This window comes from Drosophila mojavensis, unplaced genomic scaffold (assembly GCF_018153725.1).
Source record: "Drosophila mojavensis isolate 15081-1352.22 unplaced genomic scaffold, ASM1815372v1 contig_277, whole genome shotgun sequence".
In the NCBI taxonomy this organism is placed as follows: Eukaryota; Metazoa; Arthropoda; class Insecta; order Diptera; family Drosophilidae; genus Drosophila; species Drosophila mojavensis.
Genome location: NW_025318822.1, coordinates 5,391,947 through 5,407,446, shown reverse-complemented (window position 1 = coordinate 5,407,446; position 15,500 = coordinate 5,391,947). Strand labels below are relative to the sequence as shown.

The 15,500-nt window shown below is 37.8% G+C and overlaps 1 protein-coding gene across 4 annotated transcripts in view; it reads left to right on the top strand.

Moving 5' to 3' along the window:
- Positions 1-15,500, top strand: part of LOC6574434 (maternal protein pumilio) — a 204,811-nt gene that overhangs the window by 27,304 nt on the left and 162,007 nt on the right. For all 4 annotated transcript variants that reach the window (XM_015167448.3, XM_032733595.2, XM_032733596.2 and 1 more), the window contains 2 exons: positions 1,951-2,263; positions 2,341-2,451. In XM_015167448.3, the coding sequence (XP_015022934.1) occupies positions 1,951-2,263; positions 2,341-2,451 (424 nt within the window). The remainder of the gene's footprint in view (positions 1-1,950; positions 2,264-2,340; positions 2,452-15,500) is intronic.

Here is a 15,500-nt window from a genome sequence, read left to right as displayed (position 1 = left end):
AGTATATATATTCTTGATCAGCGCGACGAGCTGAGTTGATATAGCCCTGTCCGTCTGTCCGTCCGTCCGTCCGTCCGTCCGTCCGTCCGTCCGTCCGTATGAGTGCGTCGATCTCAGAAGTTATAAGAGCTAGAGAGCTGAAATTTGGCATGCATACTCGTGTGTACCATACGCAGTACGAGTTTGCTTTATTTTTTCGATAATTCGTCCGATAACTTTTTTATCGAGAATAATCGAAAAATCGGCATTGTTTTTTCAGCCTAATTTGAACAATTTTAGACCTGGAGACTTCAAATTTGCGTTGTATATACAGTTAATGGATACACAGATTTCGTAGTTTACAGATTTTGGATACCACGCCCCCTTCTCCCCCAATTTGTAAAAAACGCATTTCAAGTACTAGAGACTTGTGCTTTGGAATGTACACACATATTCATCATATAATTACACTCTGAAAGTTTCATTAAGATTTTATGTCTACAAAATAAATTATTCAACAAATAAATTCTCATAATATTGCCCACAAAGCAGCGCAGCCCAAGCGCAGTCGCTGCTTACTGCGCAGTTAGCAGAGCGAAGGCTTATGCGTGCATGTGGATGCATGCGTATGTATGTGTGCATAAAAATGCAGAATGATTAGAATATCAGCTTAGAGGGTTCAGGGTATCTCCTAGTCGAGCAGTCTCGACTAGAGCCTTCTTACTTGTTTCTAATTCCTTTAAAATTCAATTCAATTTGCTAAATTTCACTCAACTGCATTCAATTAAAATTAAAATTGTTTAATTTTGCATAAAAAAGCGTTGCATCATAAAATTTGTTTGAGTTTGTATCAGACTGTTAGCACGTGTAAAAGTTATAGCTTAACAGTTTAGGCAGCACTGGTGTAGCGCATTGCCATGACGATTAGTCAGAGTCATTACAGTTGGACGATTACTGCAGTCGCTGCTGTTGCTGTTAATGGTGTTAATGACCCGACAGCTAAATTATGACCAATTCGATGCGATTGCATGTGTCAGAGCGAGATGGCAGATAACACATGTGACTCAACAGCGACAGAGCAGCTTAAGCAAACGCGTACAGTTGCAGACGAACTGAGCGGTTGCAGAGGCATTGCCGCAGAACGTGAGCTATGAATGAAACGTCTAAAGCTTTAAGCAATCAAACAGCCAATACAAATTGTTATTTATACCTATATATATATATATATCTATATATATATATATATATAAATTGACTATTTACGTTTGCATTTAAGGCGCCATACGTTGAAAACAGTTTGCATAAATTGTTGTTTATTTGATTTAATTTATAGCCATTGCCCAGTTGCGGTTCGAAGACAGACTTCGTGATGACGTCATAGAGTAAGAGACCCCAACGCTCGTTCAATTAGCCCGAACAAGTTTGCTGCTTAAGTCATTTGTGTGTGTTGCCCGCACAGTTGGCGAATCATTGCCAGTGACTTGCCAACTGCAGCAACGTCGATTAAAACGCAAATGGATCTTCGGCTAATTGATGAAAAATTTAATTTTAACTAATTAGGGTAGCTTTGTTTATAATTCGTTTTTAATTGCTGCAATAGTTGCGAAACGTTAGTGCACAGTTTGACAGCAATGTGCTAAATGTGTCGTCGCTTTTAGTACAGCGCGGGTGTGTGTCTAGGATGTGTAGGTTGTTGCCTGTGGTACTCGTTTGTAACAGTGGCTGCACAACTATTTCAATGCTTGCCAACCGTAACTACTTGCAACTTGTTGAAGGATATGAGCAGTGAATGTAAAACTATTGGAACATGTTTCACAGTTCATTTGCAACTGTTTTACTGGATTTTCTACCCTAATGCAATGATTCCTAAACTGAAGTTAATTTATCAAGTGACAGCAGTGCATTTACAACTGTTAATATCTATGTAATCATAATTTGTATTAATATTTTTGTCTTTCCTATTAATTGCAGTCGCACTCCCGGCTCTCGTCAGCCCTCGCCCGCAGAAGAGACCTTGCCACGCCCACCCACACTGCTCGATCCCACACACCATGGCGGCTTCCCACAAATGCCGCACTTCAATCACATGCTCATGGATCACGGCCAGGGCCACGGCCACGGCATGGGCGGTGCCCTTGGTGGCAGCAATTCGGCGGTGGGCGGCGGCGGAGTGGGCAGCGGTGCTGCCGCAGCTTACGCGCATCAGCAGATGGCGGCCCAGATGAGTCAATTGCAACCGCCAATGATGAACGGAGTTGGTGGCGGAATGCCAATGGCCGCACAGGTGAGCAATGCTAGTTGCCAGTTTGACGAGCACTTTAAATCACCTAATATGTATATCCTTTATCTCCTTTGCGGCAGTCACCCATGTTAAATCACCAGGGCGCACAGACAGGCGGTCCCAATCATATGGAATCTCCAGGCAATCTCTTGCAGCAGCAGCAACAACAACAGCAAAATTTTGATGTACAGGTAAGTGTCTGATCTGTGATGGAATATAGCGAAGATTTAATGTTGACAAGGGATGCTTAAGCCTTCGCAGCCCCGGATATATATATATATATATGATGTAATTGAAATGTATAGGGATTTATTTTTCAATATTTAAGTAGCAAGGGATATTTATTACATATAGATAATATATACACGTATACTTGATTTTATTTGATTTCTTATATCTGACATTACAGATAAAATAATATGTCAGTTGGATATTAGAATTCTGCATTTAATGCATTTTTATTTAGTTATCATTAATTTTTTTTTTTCATTATTATTCTAATTTTTTTTTAATAATATTGTTTTTTTATTATTATTATTTTTCTTTCAATTAAAAATTGGTATATTTTATATATTATATATTGGTATTATTTAAATTTAAATTATTTAAGAAACAAAGACTCATTCATTGGATCTCAAAACCAGATTAAAGATACCATAATCTGGTTTTGAGATCCAATGAATGAGTCTTTTTTTCTTTATTTAATTATTTCTTTATTAATTTTTTTTATTGATTAATTATTTATTAATTTATTAATTATTTGTTTATTTTTTTTTATTTGTTATTTTTTTAAAGTTAATTTTTTTATTTTTATTTCTTTAATTGGTTTTTCTTCTATTTTTCTTTTCTTTTTTGGCTTATGTTTTGGGCGTTGCTTACTACTTCTTTTACAGGGTATCTCATAATCACTAGAGTGTTGTTCCCTTAGTAGAATTTGTGAAACGAGGTCATGTGCTTTGTTCTTGTTGGCGTGTGTGCGTGCGTGTGTGTGTGTGTGTGCGTGCGTGTGTGTGTGCGTGCGTGTGTGTGTGTGTGTGTGTGTGTGTGTGTGCGTGTGTGTGTGTGCGTGTGTGTGTGTGTGTGTGTGTGTGTGTGTATGTGCGTGCTTTTGAAGTGGCCATTGCAGCTGCTAATTTACCGCATCCGGCTGAAAGCAGCAGCTGCTGCTGCTCCTATGCGTTGCACGTTGATGTCACCCGAGAGCCATTTCCGGCACACAAAAACCTCTAAAAGTGAACAACAACAACAGCAACTACAACAACTTATCGCATGCCGTTTATTTCGAAACAAAACGGAAATCGGATTTTTTAGCCGCAAAATTGCTTTTAAGCATTTGCCCGTTCATTTGCGCAGTGGCTCTCAAACCGATATCCTTACCTCCCTAACTCTTTCTCTCTATCTGTCTCTTTCTCTGAGTCTCTGCCTGCATTACTTCTCTCCTTGACTCCTTCCCTGTAATGACATTTCTCTTGGCATTTTATCTTGTGGCGTCAAATTGAAAATCAATATATGTTGCTGCAGCTGCATCTGCAGCGGCTGTTGCTGTTGCAGTTGCTGTTGCTGTTGCCATCTTCCGGTACGACCACGCCCACAGCCTTACCCAACTCTTTGCCCATTGAGCCCTGGCAAAAGCAAATTGACATTTCCACACTTTAGTTCTTGTCTCTTGCCTCTGCTGCTGGCACTCCTGCTCCTGCTGCTCCTGCTGCTCGTGCTGCTCCTGCTGCTGGGCCAATCTGTACTTCCGCTTTCAACGCACAAACATTCCACATCCACCCTTGCGCCGCCCGCAGTTGCTGTAATTTTTGTGTCGCTTTTGTCTTTTAACTTGCAAGCTGCAAGTTGGCTGGTTGCAAGTTTTTCGTTGCACTTTCTGCCTTTTGGCCTGCTCTGTGGTTCGCTTCTCGCCAACTCCTGGCTACACTTGCCACATGCCACACGCCACTTGCGCCTGAGTGTATGCTACAAAGAGTGCCACGAACAACAACAGTAACAACAGCAACATCGTCTACAAAAGTAGCTGCAGCATCAGCAACAGCAACAGGACGGGACGGACACAGGCGACAGCTGATGTCATTACGTTTAATGTTAAAGTTTGGCTTTTTGTGAAGGCATGTGGCAAAGTCGCCTCTGGGGCACACTTGAGCCTCGCTCGATGCTCGATGCCACATGCTCTAATTGTAGCTGCTGCACGCTTTAGCCTTAAAATCTTTGTGTGGCCTATGGATTTCTAATTGGCTAAATGTTTTGGGCATTTCGAAAAGTGACTTTGGGCATATTTCACTAACCGTTTAGTATGACAGCTATAAAGCGAATTGGGGGCATTTAGGAGTTTTATTTATTTTTGTTAATCAAACAATTTTCATAAAACTGTTGTGATCATAAAAATAGCAGGGCTAAACTACATAAAATATAACTCAAATTCTTGGAGCAATGGATAATCACATCAAATTATAATAAAAACAAAAAATACAGGAGCTACAACTAAATCTTAGACCACAAAATATGCATAAAATATACTTGGAATAATACTAAATATTTTTAGTATTAGTATTTTAGTATTCTTCGTTTAAAAAGCCTTTAAAAATTGGTATATATGTAAAAGAAATAAATATTTTATACCATAAATAAATATTGTATACCAATTTAAAAATGCCTTTACTTAAAAATTATTGTTTATATCACTAAATTGTTGTTATCCATAAATTTTTGCTTTTGTCGCTGTATATTATTTTTAACATTTTACTGAACAATTCTATTAAGTTTTCCGTGATGACTATTTTCAGCAAAGTCCCACATTTATTTATAACAAAAATGTAAATAAAATTCTGGAACGAAACCCTTAAAAATTCTTCAAGTTCTATAATGAAGAATTTTAGCATAAACTTTGCAGAAACTTAAAACGATTTCATTTCTACTTTAGCTATATAGCATTTCGTTCGTTGACTTTAATGCTGATTTAGGGATAAGCTTTTACTTTTAACTGCAGTTTAATTGATCTATATATTATTGTTGCTCAGATACAGTTTGAAACTGGCTGCTGTCCATTGGCTTCCTTTGATTGTGCGGTCTGCCAGCATTTTTCCTCGTTGGCTAATGGCAAATATGTTTTTGGTCATATTGAAATTTATATTGATGGTCTCTGCAGGTCGTATGTCTTGGCAACAGTTTGCATTTATTTCGATATGTCCTGTCTGCCAGGCATTGTTGCTCTCACTCTCTCTTACTGCCTGTCGCCCTCTTACACTCTTGCTATCTCTTTCTCTTTTTGTTTGTCTGGCAGTTGATCTGTGGCTCTCTGTTTTCCACCCATTGCCTATAAATAATGATTTCTTTGCCATTTGCACAGCTGCCCCTTCGCTCCAATAATGCATCCCTTTCTCTCGTACCCTCTTTCTCTCTCTCTCTCTCTCTCTCTCTCTCGCTCTGTTTAGTTGCACATGCGGGTCTTTCCACAAAATGCATATGTAATGGCATTGTTCCATAAGAAACGCAAAGCAAAATAAAGTTATTTATCTATACGTAACTATATTTATAGAGGAGCTCAAAGCTGAAACGCTCTAAATTAAGCTTGAGACTAAACTACTTCCATTTCAAATGCAAGGAAACAAATCTGTTGATGAAAATTAAAACTTTGTTTAAATTTTGAAACTTTATGAAATTGTGTGTAATTACAGTTGACGGCTACACATTGTAGGTCGATTTCTTTGACAATATATAATATTTGATACATATCTGTCAAGTTGCATGAGCAACGCCGCTGAAATATTGATTATGAAAGGAATGGGGAGATTTATATATTTTGTATATTGTTTTCGTATTCATATTCATATTTTATGGCTAGCGTTACGCGAGGGACAGTCTATAAATAATTTAATAAGCTATAGTCGAGGACATATAGTTATATATATATGTGCATATATTATATGCAGCATATATTTCATGTCAATCTTTTATCACATATTCATTTCTTTGCTTAAATTTTCATATGACAAACGCTGTCTTCGTGTATCTTTCTATAAGAGTATATAAGTATGTATATGCACATATGTATATTGATATATATGAGCTATACATATAAATATAAATATTTATATACATATATATTTCTTCATATTGCGGATTCATGTCGAAGTCTGCATTGTGATGCCACTACAATAGCCACACGTACAGCCATGCCGTCATGCCGCCCCCGCTGAGGCAGGGGGGAGGGGTTGGGGCACTCACGGAGTCTTTGCATGCAATTCGTCAGCTTTTGTGGGGCGTTAATATCGACGACATTTAACAAGAATTCGTGCATATGAAAATCAGTAAAGAAAAGAAAAAGAAAAAGGAAGAAAAGCCGAAAAAGCCGCATGGTGCATTAAAAGCAGAGCTTACGGATGGTTGGCGAAGCTAGGAGCAGTATGGGTAGAGCGGTTACTTGGGTAGCTGTTAAATCGCGGTGCATTATCCATTATCGACAACATATTGTCGCCTATCGCCGTCTTGTGCAATCAATTTCAACAACGTTTCCTTTTATTTTTTGCTTCGCACTCTCGGCCGTCATATATACGTGTTTTATTTATGCCTGAGCTCTTACGGCTTTCCGCCTTCTTGCTGCTTCTCTTAGCATATAACGCCCGTATATCATGTGCAAAATAATAAATATAATTATGATATAGTGCCTTAAAATGATTCGTAAGTCCATTAAAAGAGCGAGCTTTAAGATGCTTTACTTACTGTGGCACTTTCTTATAAATAAAGTTTTTTTAATGCAATTATATAGTTAATATTACATAATGTTCCCAATTCATTTGTATACAACCTTTTTCATATTGAAATGTGCTTCATGATTAACTTACAAACTTTTTGATGCGATTTCCATGGTTGTTTGCTTTGAGTACTGAATCCCTAACTACGCCTAACTACACCTAACTAACTACGCCTAACTATCAACTAATCGCTGCAAACTTATTTTTATATAAATAAACATGACAGCTCTAGATAAGTTTGCTCACAGAGCACGGCCCCTGGAAAACTTTGCTCATTTCACGGGCGACTCTTGCAAAGTCTGAAAATGCAGCAAGCGGAGACGCTGTCAAGTTTTCACTCAATAAAAGTAATTATAAATGTGCCTGAGTTTCCGAGACGGGGTGGGGTGCTGTATGGGTGCGACATATGCGATTACTTGTGCTACTTATTTCGCTCAGTGTATACCTATTCACACTTTAGCTTCAGCTGTTGGCGTTTCCTTTTTGATACGCTTCATTTGATTGCGTTTTTGTGTTAATCAGTCAATGGGGATTTGCTTGGTCTTAAAGCGGGAGAGGAAATTATTTTTGGGGGATTTACGTTGTTGATCTGAAAGTCGAACTAATTGATTTTGTTGTGTTTTGCTTTTTGATTTTTCCTACTTTGGCTTAACTTGTTTGCATTGTAAGCTGATAATGGACTCTTGGCTTTTATGAAAGTTGGTTAATTGCTAAGGTAAAGGAAATGAATACGAAGAGTTCAGGAAATAGCAAATATGATTTTCTTATACTTTGTAGTACAAATCTATGAGCAAGAAATCAGATTTATGCAACGAATTTTTCGCTTTTACTTCTCTACGTTTCTTTTAAGCATTATTAATAGATTTATTGCTTTTTGTGCTTTTATATACAAAATCAGTAAATATACATTTTACACCGAAAAGCCTTAAACATATTCCCAAATAGTTGATTTATACCAATGTGAAATCCGGCAGCTGTTTATATATAAATATACATATATATGACATATATCAGGTACATAATATATTTAAATCCGCTTGAAAAGTTGTTGTTTTTCCCACAAATCACAATATTCCAATTTTTCGCATTTAATTATTATAATATTTATATAATTTTTGTTTGAAAAGGAAAAACGAGAAATTTGCATAAAAATGAATTTAAATCAATATAACGGAATGGAGTTGATAATATGTAACATCTGCTCTGCATTGCATTTTTTTTTCCCAGATAAATTTGCAATTAATTAAGCGTTAATTAGCATGCAAATGTGTGCGTAATTAATTATGCATGTTATGTGGCACGTGGCACTTGCCGCTTGCCACTTGCCACTTACCACTTGCCACTTGTGCAAATTCAATTGCAGCTATAAAATGCATTCAGCGCGTGCTACCAATCATAAATTGCTTCTAAGTCTCAAGCGGCTTTGATACGAATTCCAATTCCAAGTTTCAATTAAAATTTCTCATTTAACTAAATCTTGGCAATGCTTGGCTGTTGTCTCTGTTTGGCAATTCTTGAATTCTTGAACGAGTTGACAGCGCTCTTGGCTGAAATTATGAATTATCTATGTATATAGAAATATATACACATATATATTAAACCCTACAAGATGTTTGCACAGAGTAATTATGTGATTAGTTGGTGAGGTTAGGCTGATATAATGAAATGCTTTGAGGTGTTGCCATATGTTGGCAGCACCGTCGAAAGCTAATCAATTGGTTTTCTAACGAGGCGAAATGAGCAATACAGTGGAGTACCGATAATTCGAAATGACAGTCTTTTTTCAATTTACACAAATTCAAATTGTTGAGAAAAACTTTTCTTCGATTTATCGATTTAGTGGGGTGCAAGTTATCGATACTCGACTGTATTACAGTTGCAATAACTGTACGTTTCCTTTACTATCTACATACAGTACATATGTACAGTGGAACCTCGTTTAAGAAACACAATTTGTTCCAGCATTTTTGTTCGTTAACAGAAACCAGCAGATCTTTAAAAATGTTGGACCTCAATTGCATGCAAAATTCAAAGATTTAAAAGTTGGTAAATTGACAGTACATGGAGTTTCTCATATATGTATATCTAGTCTAACATAGACCGAAATTTTACTAAAAGTAAATTTTGTATTTTTGTTTTCAAATTTTTTTGTTGGTTACACAAAAAATAATTTTCACAAAAAAAAAAAAAAAAAAAGTGTTCATTATGCGTTATGTTCGTTATCCGAGGTATGTTACTTAGCCGAGTCCGAGCCACTGTATACATTCAGATCTCAATCAATTTAATATTCAGCATGAGTGACAAGTTAGCTGCAGTTGCCCCCATCGATGTCAAGCTAAAATTATTCACGGCATTCACACAAAAGGCTTGAAAGTTTTGTCAAGTGGTCGCGTTCGCCTAATTAATAGCGACGCCTTTTGCACCTAGGCAACTATTTGCCACTTACTAATTAGCATTTGCCTGCCCGCAAACTTGCAAGATGACAGACCCGAAAGCCCTTCAGCGAATTACTGTGTATTTTCGGTGGCTTTTGTCGCTAATTGGACTTTATTGGTGGCAAATGTCAAGTGAAGCGCGCTTTGGTTCCGCCTTCAGTTACCATCTACTCTCTCTCTCTCTCGCTGTGTGTGTGTTGGTCGGCCCCTAACACCATTTTTGATTATGGTTCACTGATAACAGAAGCATTTGTCGTTGCCAAGACTGCTGCTGTCCGTCTACCCAGATCCAGAACAATTTCTCTGTAATTTTCAGTGCGGCATTCGCGTGTGGGCAGCGAAGCATGGCCCCAAAATGCAATTTGTGACTCAAGTATATATATATATACTCAAGTATGCATATATATATATATATAGCACCAAAGTAATATATATATATATATATATATATATTACTTTGGTGCTCGAGCATTTTGTGGGCGCCCAAAAGTTTGCCATTTAATTTTTCTGGCTCGATTACACTTGAACGCCTACAAGCTGGCCACAGTTCCTAATTTATGATGCAGTGAAAGTGCCCAGAGAAGCAAATCGATGATTTAAGCGGACTCTTCGCATAAGGCGAGTTTTAAATTTGCTGATATAAGCAGCTTATAAAGTCATTCCATATTTTATCGTAAGTAGAACGCAATAAAGAAGAAGTTGGAAGAATATATGGGAAAGGGGGCAAGTAGTGTATTATTGTATATCGGCTTGGTAACATTTACATATTTTTCTGATCTCATTCAGCCTATTTATTATACATTTTTTAGTTAATTTAAAATTATTTAAAATTATTAATTGATAATAAAAAATAATAAATGAGTGAATTTAGGCCTTGAATAAGTAATAATATCATTTAAATTTTCTATTACCAATCAAGCTGGCAGCACTGATGACATAGATTGATTTATCAGAGTCGCTTGGGCCTTATATCACTTGAAAACTGAACAGCATAGGATTAAACTTAATTAGTATTTAAATAAAAAACTAAAACTAATTGTAAACATAGCGCAAAATAAATTTACCAGCTCACTAAGTTGGCAGTCCCAAAGTTATAGTGCCTCAATGCGTCAATTGGCGCTGCCAACCCGCTGGAGATTCCGCCCTTACAGTCATTGCCTACTTATGAGCTAATCAAGCCTTGGTATCGCGGTCCGCAATGAATAGAAAAGAAAAACTTGGCAACTTAATTTGATTAATTGCGTCATGTAGAGCAATGGCGTCAAATGATTTCACACCATGGAGCTATATTGGCTCAAACTTTGCCTGCTGCTTGCCGCCGCCCTGCCCCCCGTTTCTTGCTCACTTGTCCTTTGCATGTCTGGCAACGCCAGCCCAGCCCCCGGAGTGCGATAAGTGCGCCCGGGGTGTTGTATTACATGACAACGCCTGGCCATGAAATTTACGACGTAGTTTTTTCTAATTTTTCTATTTAATTACCACAGACACACACACATAGACACACACACACACACACATAGGAGTACTTATTGGTGGGTTGGGAACGTCACAAAGAAATATCCTGTCAATATGGCAGAGCTTTGGACTGCATATTGAGGGTTGTTCCGCACACTTTCCGGCCGGCGAGACAAATGGATCGAGCGTCTGACAAACTGTTGCCATTTGCTAGCCGTCGCTTAATGATGTCAGCATGTTAATTAAAGCCAAATTATTTACTAAAGTTACCCAAAAGGCATGAAAAAGGTCCAAATGACCTCTCCCCTGATCAGCCCCTGCCACTTGTCTCTTCTCTCTCCCCCTGTCTATCACCCTCTCTCGCTCTGTTAGGCTGACGAGGTGTTAAGTTGTATTTGGTTTTGGCCCAAATGCTCTTTTAAAGTTCTTAAGTGTTGGCTATATTAAAAGTTTGACTTTCTATTCGCAATGCATGTGGGGTTAAACTTTGTTAACGGCAGGCAGACTTGTCTGAAAGGTGAATAAGGTTAAGTAATCGCTGGGCTGGGCCAGCAGCCATGCGTATGAAAGGTTGTATATGATTAAAAAACTTTGGAGAATAGTTGGGCTTACATGAAACCATTTCGCAATTGTCTAAGTAAGCTATGATTTAGCTTCAGATTTTTTATGTCAATCAGTTTCTATATATCTTAAAGTGGAAAGTTTTTGAATATATATAGATATATGCTTATGAGTCGGTCTATGCAGCGAAGTATTTATAATAAACCAAAGATCGTTTACCTGAGATTCAACTGAATTTATTATTCAATCTCTCTATTTGTATTTGTCTTTCTATTAGATTTTCCTTTTTAACAAATCTTGAATTAGGATAAATAAGAACAGATTTCATAAGTAATAGATTTGCGCAGAGTTAAAAGAATTGAGGACTAAGGTTCTCTCAGCTCCCTTGGGTTGCTACTGAAGTGAAGTATATGTATCTAACACTCATATATATACATGTAAATATATATTGTTTTTTCTTTTTATACATCGATATTTTTGCCTCTGGTTTACAACAACTTTTTCATTAATAGTTAACAAGCTTGATAATTAAGCGGCCAGACGCAAGAACTTGCTTGGGTTTTCCTTCCTTTCTGCTACATTCAATCCATTCTCGTTTTCTCCCTTTTCGTGTTGCTGCTTCTCCCTTGGCAATTTCTTGACAACTTTTCACAATTGCCGTCTCGCTCATTCGCTGCCTTTGAGCTCGATGCTCATAAAGTAGTTTCTTTTCCTTTCTTCGTTTTTGCCCACTTTCTCAGTCTGTCAATGACTTGGCTGGTTCTTGTTAGCCATTTGTTTGTTTGTTTCGGGGCGGTGTCATGAGATTTCTTAAGCAGTTACAAAGCACGACTCACCTTTCAGCTGCAGACATGGTAGCCACAATTGTTGTTGCTCATTTTCCGAGCCACTTGACTCGGCGCTTTTCACTTTGATAAGTTGCGACAGATCTGTCGCAGAAATGAATATTTAAATTATGAAAATGAAAACTATATTCCATTGTAGGATTGCTACTTTAAGAATTTCTAGTTATAATCATATTCGGTACGCTAGATGGCGCCACTGAGTCGTAAATTTAAATTGGCTCATTAGCAAACGGTTAACCACAACAACCCGAAGCAAAGGAAATTGTCGCATATCCCCAACTATGTCTTTTCTCGCCAGCTTAACAAATTTGTTGCCCTTTTGCGTGTGGGTGGGGCCAGCTCCGTTCCAATTTGTTGGCCCCCCTTTTCACGCTGATGCGGTTAACTGTGAGCTGTGTGTGTTACTCATTTGTTGGTCAGCAAGCTTAACTGAAACTAAAAGCATGTAAAGTACTGACAGAAAAAAGCCACAGGATTTGGCTTAAAAGGGGATTCCCACTGCATCTTGTGTGTGTGTGTGTGTGTGCGTGAGTGTGGGAAAAGCGCTTATATGGTTGCTTAAAATGTGTATGCGAAAGTTGTTCATTGAATTTTAGATAGAAGCGACACACAGCAAAGATTGCATGGCACACACACACGCACATTCACATATACATAACCACATAGCTAGACAGTTGATAAAATGTTGACAGATTTTGGGCGAGTTGTTGTTGAGCCGGGGAATGCTATTTGAAAGTTGGCAAAGGCAAAGGCAAAGCTAAAGGCAAAAGTTAAAAGCGTTAGGAGAAGTTGTCATTTGTAAAGGCGAGAAATCAATACTTGGTCTTGAGTGTGAATAAATCCTAATTGTATTAACTTGAAATATGCACTTGAGACACTTTGAGTTGAAACCTCAAACGTTTATCACGTCTAAAATCTAATCCTTAGTTTAAATATTCCAAATTATTTTAGTATTTTAAATAGCTTAGCAATTTTGATGATATGATAAAATTTGAAACTTTTGAGTTTTGTTCAAATGTTCATTTTTAGATTATATATAAATTGTAATAAACTTTTCGCATTACAACTGGCAATCGAGCAAATACAGCCGAGCCTCGATAATTTGTACCCGCAAAATCGAACATCGCGATATCTGGAAATAAAAATCTATTCCACTGAGAAAAAATTCGTTCGTATCGCGACTCGACTGTAGTTGCTTTCGATTTGCTCTAGAGTTGTATTAATGTAGCTTATTTTCCATTTAATTTGTTACCATCAACAAATTGTGCTAATTAGGCCCACAAAAGTCATTCGATGTGGTCAACAGTGGCCCAATTGTTGTTCCCGTTGTGCACTGCAAAAGCCAAATCAACATGCGAGCGCTAATAAAACCTGAACAGGAGGAAGAAACAACAACCAGGCCGAATACTAATTGCATAGTTTTGTGCGCGGCGAGCGTTGCCATATCTCTGCTCTAGATTCACTCGCTCGCCTCCTGCCCTTGTCATATTGTAAATAATTAATGCCGGCGCTAGGCAATCAACGTCCGTTGCATTCAGTTGTCAAGCGACTTCATTTACTGGATATATGTATATATTTTTTTTTGTTTTTGTGCGCTTTTTATGTGTGTGTCGCTCTGTGTACTTCATGTTTAACTGGGCGTGGTGTTGCCCATAAAAACTGGCGACAGCCGGTCATAGATTGCAATGCAATGCAGTGTGGGAGCCTACTCCCACGCTCTCCAAGATATATGACAGGCTGATGGTTCAGCTACATTTGACAGTGCCTACATATCGTCTGTTCCTGCCGGCTAGCCTTTGCCTGTATTCCAGCTCAGTGCATTTTAATAGCGTTGCCATATTCTTCAATGCACCGGTGCACTGGCAACACCCCTAGCATACATGTACATGTATATATGTATATGTATATATATTCCTTGCTTTTATACAACATTTCGCTTCAGTTACGCCCCCTCCCACTTCTCGCATGTGACATGCAATCAACTATCGCCAAATTTGCGGGCACACTCTATATCGCTATCATATCGCCTCGTCGCCCCACTGCCTCAACGCCCATTCCCAGCTGGGCAACGTATCACGCCTTTTATATTTACGCTACATTTAGCCAGAATTTGTGTCTGTTAATAGTTTTTCTTGTTTTTGTTGTTGTTGTTCTATTGAATGAAGGAATAAAAACTAAAACTCAGCGCTATGAAAAGTGATATTTAATGGTTCTTTATGGCTTTCGTGATGTATGACAACAACAACAATAACAGCAACAGCGATGATCATAATCTAAGCAATTGATAGAGTTCCAGTCATGGATAGGGCGCACGCTACTCAGGTCTGAAATCGGAGTCACAGTTCTCTATGTTGTTATGTGTGGATGGGAAAACGGGTTGTCTTTACTTTTTTATTTGATTTCCAATTCAACCTTGCGTTGGCATTGATTGCATAAAACACTTTGAAATACAATTTGCTTGGTGTTGTTTATTCTTGCGAATACTCTGAGTTCATTTGGGGTATATTGATTTTGTAGAATGTTTTGATTGGACAAGTAAAATGGAGGTAATGCGAAACTTGGAGATAGGATAAAGTAATAAGAAATTCTCAATTTTATATGCGTAAATTTGTTACAAGTGTTATATAATAGAGTGTCCCAACTCGAGGCAATTTTTAATTTAAGTTATTTTTCTTCTTTACTGAACTTTACTTTGATTTACTGCTTTGATCAAAGAGTTAGTTAACTGCCGTTGCTACTGTTATTGATTTTTGTTTTTGCACTTAAATTTCTTTTTGTTTTTTGCTTTTGTTAATTCGAATTTGTTATAAACACGTTGCGCTCCATTGAGGCGTGAAAAGCTGGCGCAATGCCCGTAAATTAGCCAATGCGCTTGCATAATCAAACACAATTGAAGCACCACACGTAACGCCAGTTGCAAGCAAACTTGTTGTTTCCTTTGTTATGTCCAAAAAATTTTTGTTTGTTAGTTTTACATAAAAGTTAATTAGAATTGCGGCTTTTCGCGCCCAGAGGCCAACACCAAGTCGGCTTTACAATATGTTCAAGGACTAACAATTAATTAGGCCTATGGTCAGGCGTTTCGTTGCAGCTTTTGTTGTCAGCTTCTGTTTGCAAAGAATAATCATCATTAGCTGCGCTTGTAACAGCCTTTTGTCTGTGTGTGCGTGTGTGTGTGTATCGGTGTGTA